The sequence below is a fragment of the Oncorhynchus gorbuscha genome, linkage group LG09, assembly GCF_021184085.1.
Source record: "Oncorhynchus gorbuscha isolate QuinsamMale2020 ecotype Even-year linkage group LG09, OgorEven_v1.0, whole genome shotgun sequence".
Lineage (NCBI taxonomy): Eukaryota > Metazoa > Chordata > Actinopteri > Salmoniformes > Salmonidae > Oncorhynchus > Oncorhynchus gorbuscha.
Window position 1 is genome coordinate 9,628,431 of NC_060181.1, and position 16,836 is coordinate 9,645,266.

The 16,836-nt window shown below is 44.9% G+C and overlaps 1 protein-coding gene across 1 annotated transcript in view; it reads right to left on the minus strand.

Annotated features, from left to right (window-relative positions):
* Positions 1 to 16,836, minus strand: part of LOC124043145 (gamma-aminobutyric acid type B receptor subunit 1-like) — a 438,637-nt gene that overhangs the window by 271,409 nt on the left and 150,392 nt on the right. Inside the window, exon 7 of the mRNA XM_046361378.1 lies at positions 7,598 to 7,758. Coding sequence (XP_046217334.1) covers positions 7,598 to 7,758 — 161 coding nt within the window. The remainder of the gene's footprint in view (positions 1 to 7,597; positions 7,759 to 16,836) is intronic.

The following is a 16,836-nucleotide window of genomic DNA, read 5'->3' on the forward strand; positions in this document are numbered from 1 at the left end:
GAGAGGAGTGGAAAGAAGGAGGCAGAGAGGAAAGAGTCAAAGGTAGACGTGGGGAGGTTAAAGTCGCCCAGAACTGTGAGAGGTGAGCCGTCCTCAGGAAAGGAGCTTATCAAGGCATCAAGCTCATTGATGAACTCTCCGAGGGAACCTGGAGGGCGATAAATGATAAGGATGTTAAGCTTGAAAGGGCTAGTAACTGTGACAGCATGGAATTCAAAGGAGGCGATAGACAGATGGGTAAGGGGAGAAAGAGAGAATGACCACTTGGGAGAGATGAGGATCCCGGTGCCACCACCCCGCTGACCAGACGCTCTCGGGGTGTGCGAGAACACGTGAGCGGACGAAGAGAGAGCAGTAGGAGTAGCAGTGTTGTCTGTGGTGATCCATGTTTCCGTCAGTGCCAAGAAGTCGAGGGACTGGAGGGAGGCATAGGCTGAGATGAACTCTGCCTTGTTGACCGCAGATTGGCAGTTCCAGAGGCTACCGGAGACCTGGAACTCCACGTGGGTCGTGCGCGCTGGGACCACCAGAGTAGGGTGGCCGCGGCCACGCGGTGAGAGCGTTTGTATGGTCTGTGCAGAGAGGAGAGAACAGGGATAAACAGACACATAGTTGACAGGCTACAAAAGAGGCTACGCTAATGCAAAGGAGATTGGAATGACAAGTGGACTACACGTCTCGAATGTTCAGAAAGTTAAGCTACGTAGCAAGAATCTTATTGACTAAAATGATTAAAATGATACAGTACTGCTGAAGTAGGCCAGCTGGCAGTGGGTGCGTTGTTGACACTACACTAATCAAGTCGTTCCGTTGAGTGTAATAGTTTCTGCAGTGTTGCTATTCGGGGCTAGCAGGCTAGCTAGCAGTGTTGTTTACGTTACGTTGCGTTAAAAGAACGACAATAGATGGCTAGCGAACCTAGAAAATCGCTCTAGACTACACAATTATCTTTGAATTATCTATTCCACCCTGACAGAGTTGGTCTATTCCACCCAGACAGATTTGGAATATTCCACCCAGACAGAGTTGGTCTATTCCACCCTGACAGAGTTGGACTATTCCACCCTGACAGAGTTGGTCTATTCCACCCAGACAGAGTCGGTCTATTCCACCCTGACAGAGTCGGTCTATTCCAACCAGACAGAATTGGTCTATTCCACCCAGACAGAGATGGACTATTCCACACTGACAGAGTTGGACTATTCCACCCAGACAGAGATGGACTATTCCACACTGACAGAGTTGGTCTATTCCACCCAGACAGAGATGGACTATTCCACCCTGATAGAGTCGGTCTATTCCACCCAGACAGAGTCGGTCTATTCCACCCTGACAGAGTCGGTCTATTCCACCCTGACAGAGTCGGTCTATTCCACCCTGACAGAGTTGGTCTATTCCACCCTGACAGAGTTGGTCTATTCCACCCAGACGGAGTTGGTCTATTCCACCCTGACAGAGTTGGACTATTCCACCCTGACAGAGATGGACTATTCCACCCTGACAGAGATGGACTATTCCACCCTGACAGAGTTGGACTATTCCACCCTGACAGAGTTGGACTATTCCACCATGACAGAGTTCGACTATTCCACCCTGACAAAGTTGGACTATTCCACCCTGACAGAGTTGGACTATTCCACCCTGACAAGTTGGACTACTCCACCCTGACAGAGTTGGACTTTCCACCCTGACAGAGTAGGACTATTCCACCCTGACAGAGATGGACTGACAGACTATTCCACCCTGACAGAGACAGAGTGGTCTATTCCACCCTGACAGAGTTGGACTGTTCCACCCTGACAGAGTGGACAGAGTTGGACTATTCCACCCTGACAGAGTTGGACTATTCCACCCTGACAGAGTTGGACTATTCCACCCTGACAGAGTTGGTCTATTCCACCCTGACAGAGTTGGACTGTTCCACGCTGACAGAGTTGGACTTTTCCACCCTGACAGAGATGGACTATTCCACCCTGACAGAGTTGGACTATTCCACCCTGACAGAGTTGGACTATTCCACCCTGACAAAGTTGGTCTATTCCACACTGATAGAGTTGGTCTATTCCACCCAGAGAGAGTTGGTCTATTCCACCCTGACAGAGTTGGACTATTCCACCCTGACAAAGTTGGTCTATTCCACCCTGACAGAGTTGGTCTATTCCACCCAGACAGAGTCGGTCTATTCCACCCAGACAGAGTCGGTCTATTCCACCCTGACAGAGTTGGTCTATTCCACCCTGACAGAGTTGGACTATTCCACCCTGACAGAGTTGGACTATTCCACCCTGACAGAGTTGGTCTATTCCACCATGACATAGTTGATCTATTACACCCTGACAGAGTTGGTCTATTCCAACCTGACAGAGATGGTCTATTCCACCCTGACAGAGTTGGTCTATTCCACCCTGACAGAGTTGGTCTATTCCACCCTGACAGAGTTGGACTATTCCACCCTGACAGAGTTGGACTATTCCACCCTGACAGAGTTGGACTATTCCACCCTGACAAAGTTGGAATATTTCACCTTGACATATTTAGACTATTCCACCCTGACAGAGATGGTCGATTCCATCCTAATAATAATAATAATAATAATAGCTCCTCACAGAGTTGGAGTATTCCACCCTGACAGAATTGGTCTATTCCACCCAGACAGAGATGGACTATTCCACCCTGACAGAGTTGGTCTATTCCACCCTGACAGAGTTGGTCTATTCCACCCTGACAGAGTTGGACTATTCCACCGTGACAGAGTTGGACTGTTCCACGCTGACAGAGTTGGACTTTTCCACCCTGACAGAGATGGACTATTCCACCCTGACAGAGTTGGACTATTCCACCCAGACAGAGTCGGTGTATTCCACCCTGACAGAGTTGGTCTATTCCACCCTGACAGAGTTGGACTATTCCACCCAGACAGAGTTGGTCTATTCCACCCAGACAGAGTTGGTGTATTCCACCCTGACAGAGTTGATGTATTCCACCCAGACAGTTGGTCTATTCCACCCAGACAGAGATGGACTATTCCACACTGACAGAGTTGGACTATTCCACCCTGACAGAGTTGGACTATTCCACCCTGACAGAGTCGGTCTATTCCACCCAGACAGAGTTGGACTATTCCACCCTGACAGAGTTGGACTATTCCACCCTGACAGAGATGGACTATTCCACCCTGACAGAGTTGGACTATTCCACCAGGACAGAGTTGGACTATTCCACCCTGACAAAGTTGGACTATTCCAACCTGAAAGAGATGGACTATTCCACCCTGACAGAGTTGGACTATTCCACCCTGACAAAGTTGGACTATTCCACCCTGACAAAGTTGGACTATTCCACCCTGACAGAGATGGACTATTCCACCCTGACAGAGTTGGACTATTCCACCCTGACAGAGTTGGACTATTCCACCCTGACAAAGTTGGACTATTCCACCCTGACAGAGTTGGTCTATTCCACCCAGACAGAGTTGGTCTACTCCTCCCTGACATAGTTGTTCTATTCCACCCTGACTGAGTTGGTCTATTCCACCCAGACATATTTGGTCTATTCCACCCTGACAGAGTTGGTCTATTCCACCCCGACAGAGTTAGTCTATTCCACCCTGACAGAGTTGGTTTATTCCACCCTGGCATAGTTGATCTATTCCACCCTGATAGAGTTGGTCTATTCCACCCAGATAGAGTCGGTCTATTCCACCCTGACACAGTTGGTCTATTCCACCCTGACAGAGTTGGTCTATTCCACCCTGACAGAGTTGGACTATTCCACCCTGACAGAGTTGGACTATTCCACCCTGACAGAGTTGGACTATTCCACCCTGACAGAGTTGGACTATTCCACCCTGACAGAGTTGGTCTATTCCACCCCGACAGAGTTGGTCTATTCCACCCCAACAGAGTTTGTCTATTCCAACCTGACAGAGTTGGTCTATTCCACCCTGACAGAGTTGGACTATTCCACCCTGACAGAGTTGGTCTATTCCACCCAGACAGAGTCGGTCTATTCCACCCTGACAGAGTCGGTCTATTCCAACCAGACAGAATTGGACTATTCCACCCTGACAGAATTGGTCTATTCCACCCAGACAGAGTTGGACTATTCCACACTGACAGAGATGGACTATTACACACTGACAGAGTTGGAATATTTCACCTTGACATATTTAGACTATTCCACCCTGACAGAGTTGGTCGATTCCATCCTGACAGAGTTGGAGTATTCCACCCTGACAGAATTGGTCTATTCCACCCAGACAGAGATGGACTATTCCACACTGACAGAGTTGGACTATTCCACCCTGACAGAGTTAGATTATTCCATCCAGACAGAGTATGACTATTCCACCCTGACAGAGTTGGTCTATTCCACCGTGACAGAGTTGGACTGTTCCACGCTGACAGAGTTGGACTTTTCCACCCTGACAGAGATGGACTATTCCACCCTGACAGAGTTGGACTATTCCACCCAGACAGAGTCGGTGTATTCCACCCTGACAGAGTTGGTCTATTCCACCCTGACAGAGTTGGACTATTCCACCCAGACAGAGTTGGTCTATTCCACCCAGACAGAGTTGGTGTATTCCACCCTGACAGAGTTGATCTATTCCACCCAGACAGAGTTGGTGTATTCCACCCAGACAGTTGGTCTATTTCACCCTGACAGAGTTGGACTATTCCACCCTGACAGAGTTGGTCTATTCCACCATGACAGAAGTAGTCTATTCCACCCTGACTGAGTTGGACTATTCCACCCTGACAGAGTTGGTCTATTCCACCCTGACAGAGATGGACTATTCCACCCTGACAGAGTCGGTCTATTCCACCCAGACAGTCGGTCTATTCCACCCTGACAGAGTTGGTCTATTCCACCCTGACAGAGTTGGTCTATTCCACGCTGACAGAGTTGGACTATTCCACCCTGACAGAGTTGGACTATTCCACCCAGACAGAGTTGGTCTATTCCACCCAGACAGAGTTGGTCTATTCCACCCAGACAGAGTTGGTCTATTCCACCCAGACAGAGTTGGTCTATTCCACCCAGACAGAGTTGGTCTATTCCACCCTGACAGAGTTAGTCTATTCCACCCCGACAGAGTTGGTCTATTCCACCCCGACAGAGTTGGTCTATTCCACCCAGACAGAGTTTGTCTATTCCACCCAGACAGAGTTGGTCTATTCCACCCAGACATAGTTGGTCTATTCCACCCAGACATAGTTGGTCTACTTCACCCTGACAGAGTTGTTCTATTCCACCCTGACAGAGTTGGTCTATTCCACCCCGACAGAGTTGGTCTATTCCACCCCAACAGAGTTGGTCTATTCCAACCTGACAGAGTTGGACTATTCCACCCTGACAGAGTTGGACTATTCCACCCTGACAGAGTTGGACTATTCCACCCTGACAGAGTTGGTCTATTCCACCCTGACAGAGCTGGTCTATTCCACCCATACAGAGTTGGTCTATTCCACCCAGACATAGTTGGTCTATTCCACGCTGACAGAGTTGGACTTTTCCACCCTGACAGAGATGGACTATTCCACCCTGACAGAGTTGGACTATTCCACCCAGACAGAGTCGGTGTATTCCACCCTGACAGAGTTGGTCTATTCCACCCTGACAGAGTTGGACTATTCCACCCAGACAGAGTTGGTCTATTCCACCCAGACAGAGTTGGTGTATTCCACCCTGACAGAGTTGATCTATTCCACCCAGACAGAGTTGGTGTATTCCACCCAGACAGTTGGTCTATTTCACCCTGACAGAGTTGGACTATTCCACCCTGACAGAGTTGGTCTATTCCACCATGACAGAAGTAGTCTATTCCACCCTGACTGAGTTGGACTATTCCACCCTGACAGAGTTGGTCTATTCCACCCTGACAGAGATGGACTATTCCACCCTGACAGAGTCGGTCTATTCCACCCAGACAGTCGGTCTATTCCACCCTGACAGAGTTGGTCTATTCCACCCTGACAGAGTTGGTCTATTCCACGCTGACAGAGTTGGACTATTCCACCCTGACAGAGTTGGACTATTCCACCCAGACAGAGTTGGTCTATTCCACCCAGACAGAGTTGGTCTATTCCACCCAGACAGAGTTGGTCTATTCCACCCAGACAGAGTTGGTCTATTCCACCCAGACAGAGTTGGTCTATTCCACCCTGACAGAGTTAGTCTATTCCACCCCGACAGAGTTGGTCTATTCCACCCCGACAGAGTTGGTCTATTCCACCCAGACAGAGTTTGTCTATTCCACCCAGACAGAGTTGGTCTATTCCACCCAGACATAGTTGGTCTATTCCACCCAGACATAGTTGGTCTACTTCACCCTGACAGAGTTGTTCTATTCCACCCTGACAGAGTTGGTCTATTCCACCCCGACAGAGTTGGTCTATTCCACCCCAACAGAGTTGGTCTATTCCAACCTGACAGAGTTGGACTATTCCACCCTGACAGAGTTGGACTATTCCACCCTGACAGAGTTGGACTATTCCACCCTGACAGAGTTGGTCTATTCCACCCTGACAGAGCTGGTCTATTCCACCCATACAGAGTTGGTCTATTCCACCCAGACATAGTTGGTCTATTCCACCCTGACCGAGTTGGTCTATTCCACCCTGACAGAGTTGGTCTATTCCACCCATACAGAGTTGGTCTATTCCACCCTGACAGAGATGGACTATTCCACCCTGACAGAGTTGGTCTATTCCACCCTGACTGAGTTGGACTATTCCACCCTGACAGAGTTGGACTATTCCACCCTGACAGAGTCGGTATATTCCACCCAGACAGAGTCGGTCTATTCCACCCTGACAGAGTTGGTCTATTCCACCTAGACAGAGTTGGTCTATTCCACCCTGACAGAGTTGGTCTATTCCACCCAGACAGAGTTGGACTATTCCACCCAGGCAGAGTTGGTCTATTCCACCCTGACAGAGTTGGTCTATTCCACCCTGACAGAGTTGGACTATTCCACCCTGACAGATTTGTTCTATTCCACCCTGACAGAGTTGGACTATTCCACCCTGACAGAGTTGGACTATTCCACCCTGACAGAGTTCCTGTGCATATATGACTGTAAAAATGACTTTAATTTCAATTACTCTAAGCTGTAGCAATGAGGCTCTATGAGAGTGGGTTAGATTTAAAAAAACAATTAAGAAGATTGAATTTGAACAGAAAATGTACCTAAGTTAACACATTTACTAGCCTCTTCCTGGGGCCTCCAACTCACTTAGTCTGCCCTGCCTCTTCAAGAACATGAATCAAAGAAACACAGTCTACTGGAGCTCATTAAAAACAACTGAGGAAATTAAAGAATTCACAAAGGACAACTTATTATCCAAATTACGGCACGCATGACATCGATTTGGTATTCATATTATGCAAATATAAGCAAAACAAATTTGAAGTAAAAACAAGCCATTATGAATCAAATGTTGATCTAATATGAATAACGATCCAGTCTGAATTATTAATATAACCATTAACCACGTAATTCAGACACTTTGGGTGGGATAAATTGATGTTTACGCATAAATCATGCAGTTAAAGCACTTGTTTTGCGGTTAGGTTAGCCTAGACTACTCACCATGCTATCGTAGTGGATCAGTTCAAGTTCGTACTCCGGCAGTATATCCGTTCTCTTGTTCACCAAGTCGAGGGCCATCTGAGCGGAAGGGAGGCATGCTTGGCCCCCGGGCCAGCCTCCGCTCATAGGGAAGAGGGCACCGATGTAGAGCTTCTTCTTGCCTAGAGCCGGGCAGGACCAAGAGAAGAGTAAAGTCAGCGAGGCGAACATCAATGTCTTGCCAATGATGGAGCGTCGACCCCCGGGTAGACTTTGACAGGACACCGCCATGGTGGAAGTTCTAGAGTGTCAAAGAATGTAGTATGCCGCTGATGGTTGAGAATTGTCTTGGTGACTTTGCTCCTCTGGTATTGTTCTGCTGTTGCTGCGTCAAGAACTCTTGTAAGTGTGTGTTTTTTCTCGTGACAAAATAAACTATTTCTATTCCTCATAAAATAGCCAATCTATCTCAACACTAGTTCTACTTGAAGGGTAACGTCGTTTTCGTCTGTAAATAAATGTTACTATTCAGTCTGAGGAACCTACACAAGAGGCTGCTTTTCTGTCTCTAAATTATTATTCCTCTCTTTGAACTCAACATGTGTTGGTCTCCGGACAATAATACGACCCAAATCCACAGTAGCCTATAAATCAATCCAGTTGGATATCATTTACAGGTAGATATCCTCTTGCAGTTTAGGTTTAGCGTAATCAGTACCCGGCTGATAGTAAGTTCGTTTGAAATTAACAGACAGATAAGGTCAATTAACGATACATGCAGGTTGGAAGTCTCTTAATTTAACTTGCTCTCTCGATATGAATAGCCACCAGAAAACCTGGCAAGTGGTAGAAAATCATTTGTATCCTGCGACCATTCTTTGTGTTAGTATTTCCGCTGTCCAAGGTTCTGTAAAAGATTATATCACTGAGAGCGCCCGGCCGCAAAGTCTCGGGAATTAGATAGAGAAATGTTGAGAGAAAATATTAGAATTAATTTAGAGAGAAATAGGAATACATCCGACGGTAACCTACACTGTTCAACCGTGCTCGTTTTAAATACTCATCTGTCCTTGCCCTATCCAATTCCCTACATACTCACTGCCCTCCCGGAAGATATTGCACTATGATTTAATTAAAACGGCACGCTAGGTCGTGCGCATGTTATGTAGGATCAACCGCCGCAATACAGAAACATGCCACAGTTGTCTATTCCTGCCCGTTAACGAGGCGCGTGTTGTCAACTCGGCATTTGAATGATGGAATTTTAAACGACAGGTAAGCAGATAGTAAGAGTCGAACCCGGTTACCATTCAGCGGTTAAAAACAACACAATAAACGGTCACAGCAGTTTCGGGTTAAACGTAAGTGTTAAAGTGAACAAGGTCCAAGCGTTATTTTTTTTCCCGTCGACTGCAGCAGAGAGGGGGAAATAATTACAGTGGTCCAGGTTTACGTAGCACAGAGGGAGGTAGAGAGAGAGAGAGAGAGAGAGAGACAGAGAGAGAGAGAGAGACAGAGAGAGAGAGAGAGAGAGAGAGAGAGAGAGAGAGAGAGAGAGAGACAGAGAGAGAGAGACAGAGAGGAGAGAGACAGAGAGAGAGAGAGAGAGAGAGAGAGAGAGAGAGAGAGAGAGAGAGAGAGAGACAGAGAGAGAGCGAGAGAGACAGAGAGAGAGAGACAGAGAGAGAGAGAGAGAGAGGAGACAGAGAGAGAGGGAGGAGACAGGGAGAGAGAGAGGGGGGAGGGAGACAGAGAGAGGGAGAGAGGGAGGGAGACAGAGAGGGAGGGAGGGAGGGAGGGAGGGAGGGAGGGAGGGAGGGAGGGAGGGAGGGAGGGAGGGAGGTGGAGGGAGGTGGAGGGAGGGAGGGAGGTGGAGGGAGGGAGGGAGGGAGGGAGGTGGAGGGAGGGAGGGTAGTTGGTTGGTTGTTTTGCTCTATCCTTCTCCATTTCGCAAACCACTTTGAATTTGCAATCCCTTAACAGAGCTTCTCAATTACCGTTCTCTCGCTTTTCTTTCCTCAGCCAACTACACGCTATAATACTTCATTTTTTATTGTTAACTTTAAAGGTCCAATGCTCCGTTTTTATCTGGGTAGCAATTAACTTACTGTGATTGTATTCAATTAAAAGCAAGAATTTCTTTAGGACTGTCCGGGTCTGAGTGGGGAGGAGAAAACTGAAACCGACCTGTTATTGGCAAAGAGGTTTGGAACTCTTTCTTATATCATTTTTTTTTATAATTGTTTTTTTTAAACATTTTTTAAAACTTTATATTTATTCATCATACAAAATAATCAACTACTTATATCCCTATATCAAACATGTCTAACAAAACAAAACAAGAAATTACTAAATACATACAAAGTACCAGTCAAAAGTTTGGAATCATGTAGAAACCAAAAAAGTGTTAAACAAATCAAAATATATTTTATATTTGAGATGCTTAAAAGTAGCCACCCTTTGCCGAGATGACAGCTTTGCACACTCTTGGCATTCTATCAACCAGCTTCATGGGGAATGCTTTTCCAACCGTCTTGAAGGAGTTCCCACATATGCTGAGCACTTGTTGGCTGCTTTTCCTTCACTCTGTGGTCCAACTCATCCCAAACCATCTCAAATGGGTGGAGGTCGGGTGACTGTTGAGGCCAGGTCATCTGATGCAGCACTCTATCACTCTCCTTCTTGGTCTAACAGCCCTTACACAACCTGGAGATGTTGAGAAACAAATGATAGTTCCACTATCGCTGCAGAATGCTGTGGTAGCCATGCTGGTTAAGTGTGCCTTGAATTCTAAATAAATTGGTGACATTGTCTGTGACAGTGTCACCAGCAAAGCACCATCACACCTCCTCCTCCATGCTTCACGGTGGGAACCACACATGCGGAGATCATCCGTTCACCTATTCTGTGTCTCACAAAGACATGGCGGTTGGAACCAGAAATCTCAAAATTTGGACTCATCAGACCAAAGGACAGATTTCCACCGGTCTGTTGCTTGTGTTTCTTGGCCCACGCAATGTGGTAGTACTCATGAGAGCCAGTTTCATCATAGATGTTGATGGTTTCTGCGACTGCACTTGAAGAAACTTTTAAAGTTCTTGAAATGTTTTGTATTGACTGACCTTTGTGTCTTAAAGTAATAATGGACTGTCTTTTCTCTTTGCTTATTTGAGCTGTTCTTGGCATAATATGGACTTGGTCTTTTACCAAATAGGGCAATATTCTGTATACCACCCCTACCATGTCACAACACAACTGATTGGTTCAAATGCATTAAGAAGGAAAGAAATGTCACAAATTAACTTTTAACAAGGCACACCTGTTAATGGAAATGCATTCCAGGTAACTACCTCATGAAGCTGGTTGAGAGAATGCCAAGAGTGTGCAAAGCTGTCACCAAGGCAAAGGGTGGCTACTTTGAAGAATTTCAAATATAAAATGTATTTAGATTTGTTTAACACTTTTTTGGTATATATATAAATAACATTACAAAAAAATATATACAAAAAATAATTTTAAAAATATGCCAATTCTAGTGCAATTGTATTCACTCATAAAATGATTCAGGAAGATGTTTTTCTCATTGTAATTTAGTAAGGATAATGTCTTAATAACAAGGTGATTAAATTCAATCAAAATTATTATTTTTTTGACATAGAATTCTGGAGTAATTTTAACAAATCATTTCAATTCCAAGATCTTCCACCAAGAAAGTTGCCTCTCCGACCATCACTCTCTCTCGCTTGGTCAAGGGACATTTAAGATACACGCCGATATGACGATGTAAAGCGTATTTCAAGGCCTGAGGGTTTATTGCCAAGGGCTGTCTACTTAGAAGTTGGACTGCAGCCATTGTTAGAGTGGCCAACTCTTTCTTATTGTTCTACTAACTAATTTACCACCAGGCAGGTCATAACTCCATCCCACCAAAACAGGCTGACATTTCAGGTGGTCTTTTCAAACAGCTCTTACACTAAAAGGGTATTATCATAATTTTCCCATTTTTACAGTATTATTCCACCCTCATAGTGTGGAACTGTACAGTATATAAAACACATAAAAATCATGTTTTTGACTGCACTGGGCCTTTAACAAGAGTTGTTTTCTCTCTCTCCCTCTCTCTCTCTCTCTCTCTCTCTCTCTCTCTCTCTCTCTCTCTCTCTCTCTCTCTCTCTCTCTCTCTCTCTCTCTCTCTCTCTCTCTCTCTCTCTCTCTCTCTCTCTCTCTCTCTCTCTCTCTCTCTCTCTCTCTCTCTCAGCCCTCATTACCACTGTGCTGCATCTCTACGCTCTTCTAGCTAGATGCAAATATTTTAATTACAAATGTCAAGTAATTATCAAAGTAGACCATGGATTCTCTCATTCCTCTGCACTTCTCCATTTGTAATCTCTCCCTCCTCCTTGCTCTCTCTATGTGTGTTTTCTATTGTATCTATTTCCTTCAGATGTAGCCCTCTCATCCTTTCTCAAACAGCTCTCTTTTTTCCTCCCTTTCTGATCTACTCTATCACGTCCTTCCACATGCCAATCAATAAAAACATTCAATTTAGCAAAAGGCATTTACTAAATGTAACGTAGCGATATAATGAACCATTTCTTTGTCTCCTCCCTCCCTCCCTCCCACAGACTACATGGATTCATCCTTACATCCTTACCACCTCTCTCTGTCTGCTTGATATATCTCTCTGTCTGTTTGATGTATATCTCTGTATCTCTGTCTGCTTGATGTATCTCTCTGTCTGCTTGATGTATATCTCTCTGTCTGGTTGAGGTATATCTCTCTGTCTGGTTGAGGTATATCTCTCTGTCTGGTTGAGGTATATCTCTCTGTCTGGTTGAGGTATATCTCTCTGTCTGGTTGATGTATATCTCTCTGTCTGGTTGATGTATATCTCTCTGTCTGGTTGAGGTATATCTCTCTGTCTGGTTGATGTATATCTCTCTGTCTGGTTGAGGTATATCTCTCTGTCTGGTTGATGTATCTCTCTGTCTGGTTGAGGTATATCTCTCTGTCTGGTTGAGGTATATCTCTCTGTCTGGTTGAGGTATATCTCTCTGTCTGGTTGAGGTATATCTCTCTGTCTGGTTGAGGTATATCTCTCTGTCTGGTTGATGTATCTCTCTCTGTCTGGTTGATGTATATCTCTCTGTCTGGTTGAGGTATATCTCTCTGTCTGGTTGATGTATATCTCTCTGCGTTCCCATCTCTCCTGGGAAAATCCATGCTTCTTGCTGGTTAGAAAGTCGTGTGTCTCATCCTCCAACTACCCACATTCATTCCTTTACTTAAGTAGCATCTCCTTCTCTTAATAAGCTTCAGATGTCGAACAACTGGCGAGTTACTTGTAAAATGTTCAAATCAGACTGAAATGTAAATAATATTAATTGCACTGTCAGAAGAATAACAAGCAAACACATTATAGTGTTCTGGAGAGTTTTAAGAGTCATGCACCTTAGCGCCCAATACATTTAACTGACGTTTTGCTGCAAAGCTGATTAGACATTCTGGAGACTGTTTTAAACAACAGGGTCATTTTTTAAAGGAGCAGATAAAGTCTCTCTCTCTTTTTCTCTCTCTCTCTCTCTCTCTCTCTCTCTCAAATGTAAGGCCAGTTACTATCCCACCTCCCTCTGTATCTCTATCCTCTGCTGTGGTTGCCAAGAGAGGCTAGGGGAAGCTCTGCCAGACGGTCCAATACAGATGGTTCTAAGAACCCTCTAGGTTCTACAGCACTGAGGCATGTCATCTCCATAGCTGCATCCAGAATGGAACCCCATATGGCTCTGGTCAAAAGTAGTGTTCTCTATAGGGCAGGGCTGCCCAATCATGTTCCTGGAGACCTACCATCCTGTAGGTTTTCACTCCAACCCTGTTCCTGGAGAGTTACCATCCTGAAGGTTTTTCATTCCAACCCTAATATAGCGCCCCTGATTCTAATAATTAGCCGGGGTTGTAGGGAGTGTAGATGTAATGTACATTTTGTGCCACCAGGGCGGCGCTCTTGTCATTCCCTCAGCCAGCCACTGGTGAGCAGTGCTATGAACAGCATTGTGGGGAATAAAAGGCCTTGGTTACAGTATCTTTGCAGCAGAGGCCCGTTGGTTGGCCGGCCGGTTGGTCCACTCCTTGGTCCGGTTGGCTCATTAGCCTGGGCTGCAGCCTTCGTCTGTGATCATTAATTCATGGCTCCACTTAAAGATGTTCATTGATTTGAACGAGGTTCATTCGTTCGGGATCAGAATGCTTAACCGGGTTGGCTCTCATTGTTTGTATTGCGAGGAGCACAGAGGAGCCGTCTCAGTCCTCCACAGCCTTGTCTGTCAAAACTGGATCCCGTCAGGCTTGGTTTCCAGTCGCAGCATTGGTATGCGCCATGACATCCACCAGCCCACACTCTCTGGAGAGGCTGGGATGACAACGTTGGGGCCTGACAGGAGAAATATGTAGTTAAAGGAGTTCTGAGAAGACTTTCCTCAACTGAGACACTCTGCTTCCCTAATGGCACTCTATTCCCTATTTGGTGCACTACTTTTGACCAGGGACCATAGGCCCTATAAAGGGAATAGGATGCCATTTGGGATGAAGCAATAGTCACTACCGTAGAGCATGGTAGACCTACTACATACACAGTGGTCAGTTACTATATACACAACATGGATCTCTGTCGAGAAACAAGCAGGTAAAGTATCTCTCTCTCTCTCCTCTCTTTCTCCCTCTCTCTCTCTCTCTCTCTCTCTCTCTCTCTCTCTCTCTCTCTCTCTCTCTCTCTCTCTCTCTCTCTCTCTCTCTCTCTCTCTCTCTCTCTCTCTCTCTCTCGCTCTCTCTCGCTCCCTCTCTCTCTCTCTTGCTCCCTCTCTCTCTCTCTGTCTCCTCTCTCTCTGTCTCCTCTCTCCCCCTCTCCCTCCCTACCTCCCCCCTCCGTCTCCTCTCTCTCTGTCTCCTCTCTCCTTTCTCGCTCTCTCATTAGACAGCCAAGCTCCTCTTACTGTAGACATATCAAACCATTCCCAGTACAGGACTACAGCAGCCAGCACCACAGCAATTTAACAAGCGTTCCCTCCCTACCCCTGTGCCAGGGGGAGTTGAATTAAGATGAAACTTTAATTACAGGATTGTGTTGCTTTACAGGGCTTATTTACAGTAGATGTTGCTTTACAGGGCTTATTTACAGTGGATGTTGCTTTACAGGGCTTATTTACAGTGGATGTTGCTTTACAGGGATTACTTACAGTGGATGTTGCTTTACAGGGATTACTTATAGTGGATGTTGCTTTACAGGGCTTATTTACAGTGGATGTTGCTTTACAGGGATTACTTACAGTGGATGTTGCTTTACAGGGATTACTTACAGTGGATGTTGCTTTACAGGGATTACTTACAGTGGATGTTGCTTTACAGGGATTACTTATAGTGGGTGTTGCTTTACAGGGCTTATTTACAGTGGGTGTTGCTTTACAGGGCTTATTACAGTGGGTGTTGCTTTACAGGACTTATTTACAGTGGGTGCTGCTTTACGGGGCCTATTTACAGTGCTTGCAGGAAGTGGCATAGTATTGCTTTTATGGGCCATTCTGATATACTGATCAGCCCTGACAACATATAGAATATACTGATCAGCCCTGACAACATATAGAATATACTGATCAGCCCTGACAACATATAGAATATACTGATCAGCCCTGACAACATATAGAATATACTGATCAGCCCTGACAACATATAGAATATACTGATCAGCCCTGACAACATATAGAATATACTGATCAGCCCTGACAACATATAGAATATACTGATCAGCCCTGACAACATATAGAATATACTGATCAGCCCTGACAACATATAGAATATACTGATCAGCCCAACATGACAACAATATGATGATCAGCCCTGACAACATATAGAATATACTGATCAGCCCTGACAACATATAGAATATACTGATCAGCCCTGACAACATATAGAATATACTGATCAGCCCTGACAACATATAGAATATACTGACAACATATAGAATATACTGATCAGCCCTGACAACATATAGAATATGATGATCAGCCCTGACAACATATAGAATATACTGATCAGCCCTGACAACATATAGAATATGATGATCAGCCCTGACAACATATCATAGATGATGATCAGCCCTGACAACATATAGAATATGATGATCAGCCCTGACAACATATAGAATATGATGATCAGCCCTGACAACATATAGAATATGATGATCAGCCCTGACAACATATAGACAACCCTGACAACATATAGAATATACAGCCCTGACAACATCAGAATATGATGATCCCTGACAACATATAGAATATACTGATCAGCCCTGACAACATATAGAATATACAGCCCTGATCAGCCCTGACAACATATAGAATATACTGATCAGCCCTGACAACATATAGAATATACTGATCAGCCCTGACAACATATAGAATATACTGATCAGCCCTGACAACATATAGAATATACTGATCAGCCCTGACAACATATAGAATATACTGATCAGCCCTGACAACATATAGAATATACTGATCAGCCCTGACAACATATAGAATATACTGATCAGCCCTGACAACATATAGAATATGATGATCAGCCCTGACAACATATAGAATATACTGATCAGCCCTGACAACATATAGAATATACTGATCAGCCCTGACAACATATAGAATATACTGATCAGCCCTGACAACATATAGAATATACTGATCAGCCCTGACAACATATAGAATATACTGATCAGCCCTGACACATATAGAATATGATGATCAGCCCTGACAACATATAGAATATGATGATCAGCCCTGACAACATATAGAATATGATGATCAGCCCTGACAACATATAGAATATGATGATCAGCCCTGACAACATATAGAATATGATGATCAGCCCTGACAACATATAGAATATACTGATCAGCCCTGACAACATATAGAATATACTGATCAGCCCTGACAACATATAGAATATGATGATCAGCCCTGACAACATATAGAATATACTGATCAGCCCTGACAACATATAGAATATGATCAGCCCTGACAACATATAGAATATACTGATCAGCCCTGACAACATATAGAATATACTGATCAGCCCTGACAACATATAGAATATGATGATCAGCCCTGACAACATATAGAATATACTGATCAGCCCTGACAACATATAGAATATGATGATCAGCCCTGACAACATATAGAATATGATGATCAGCCCTGACAACATATAGAATATCA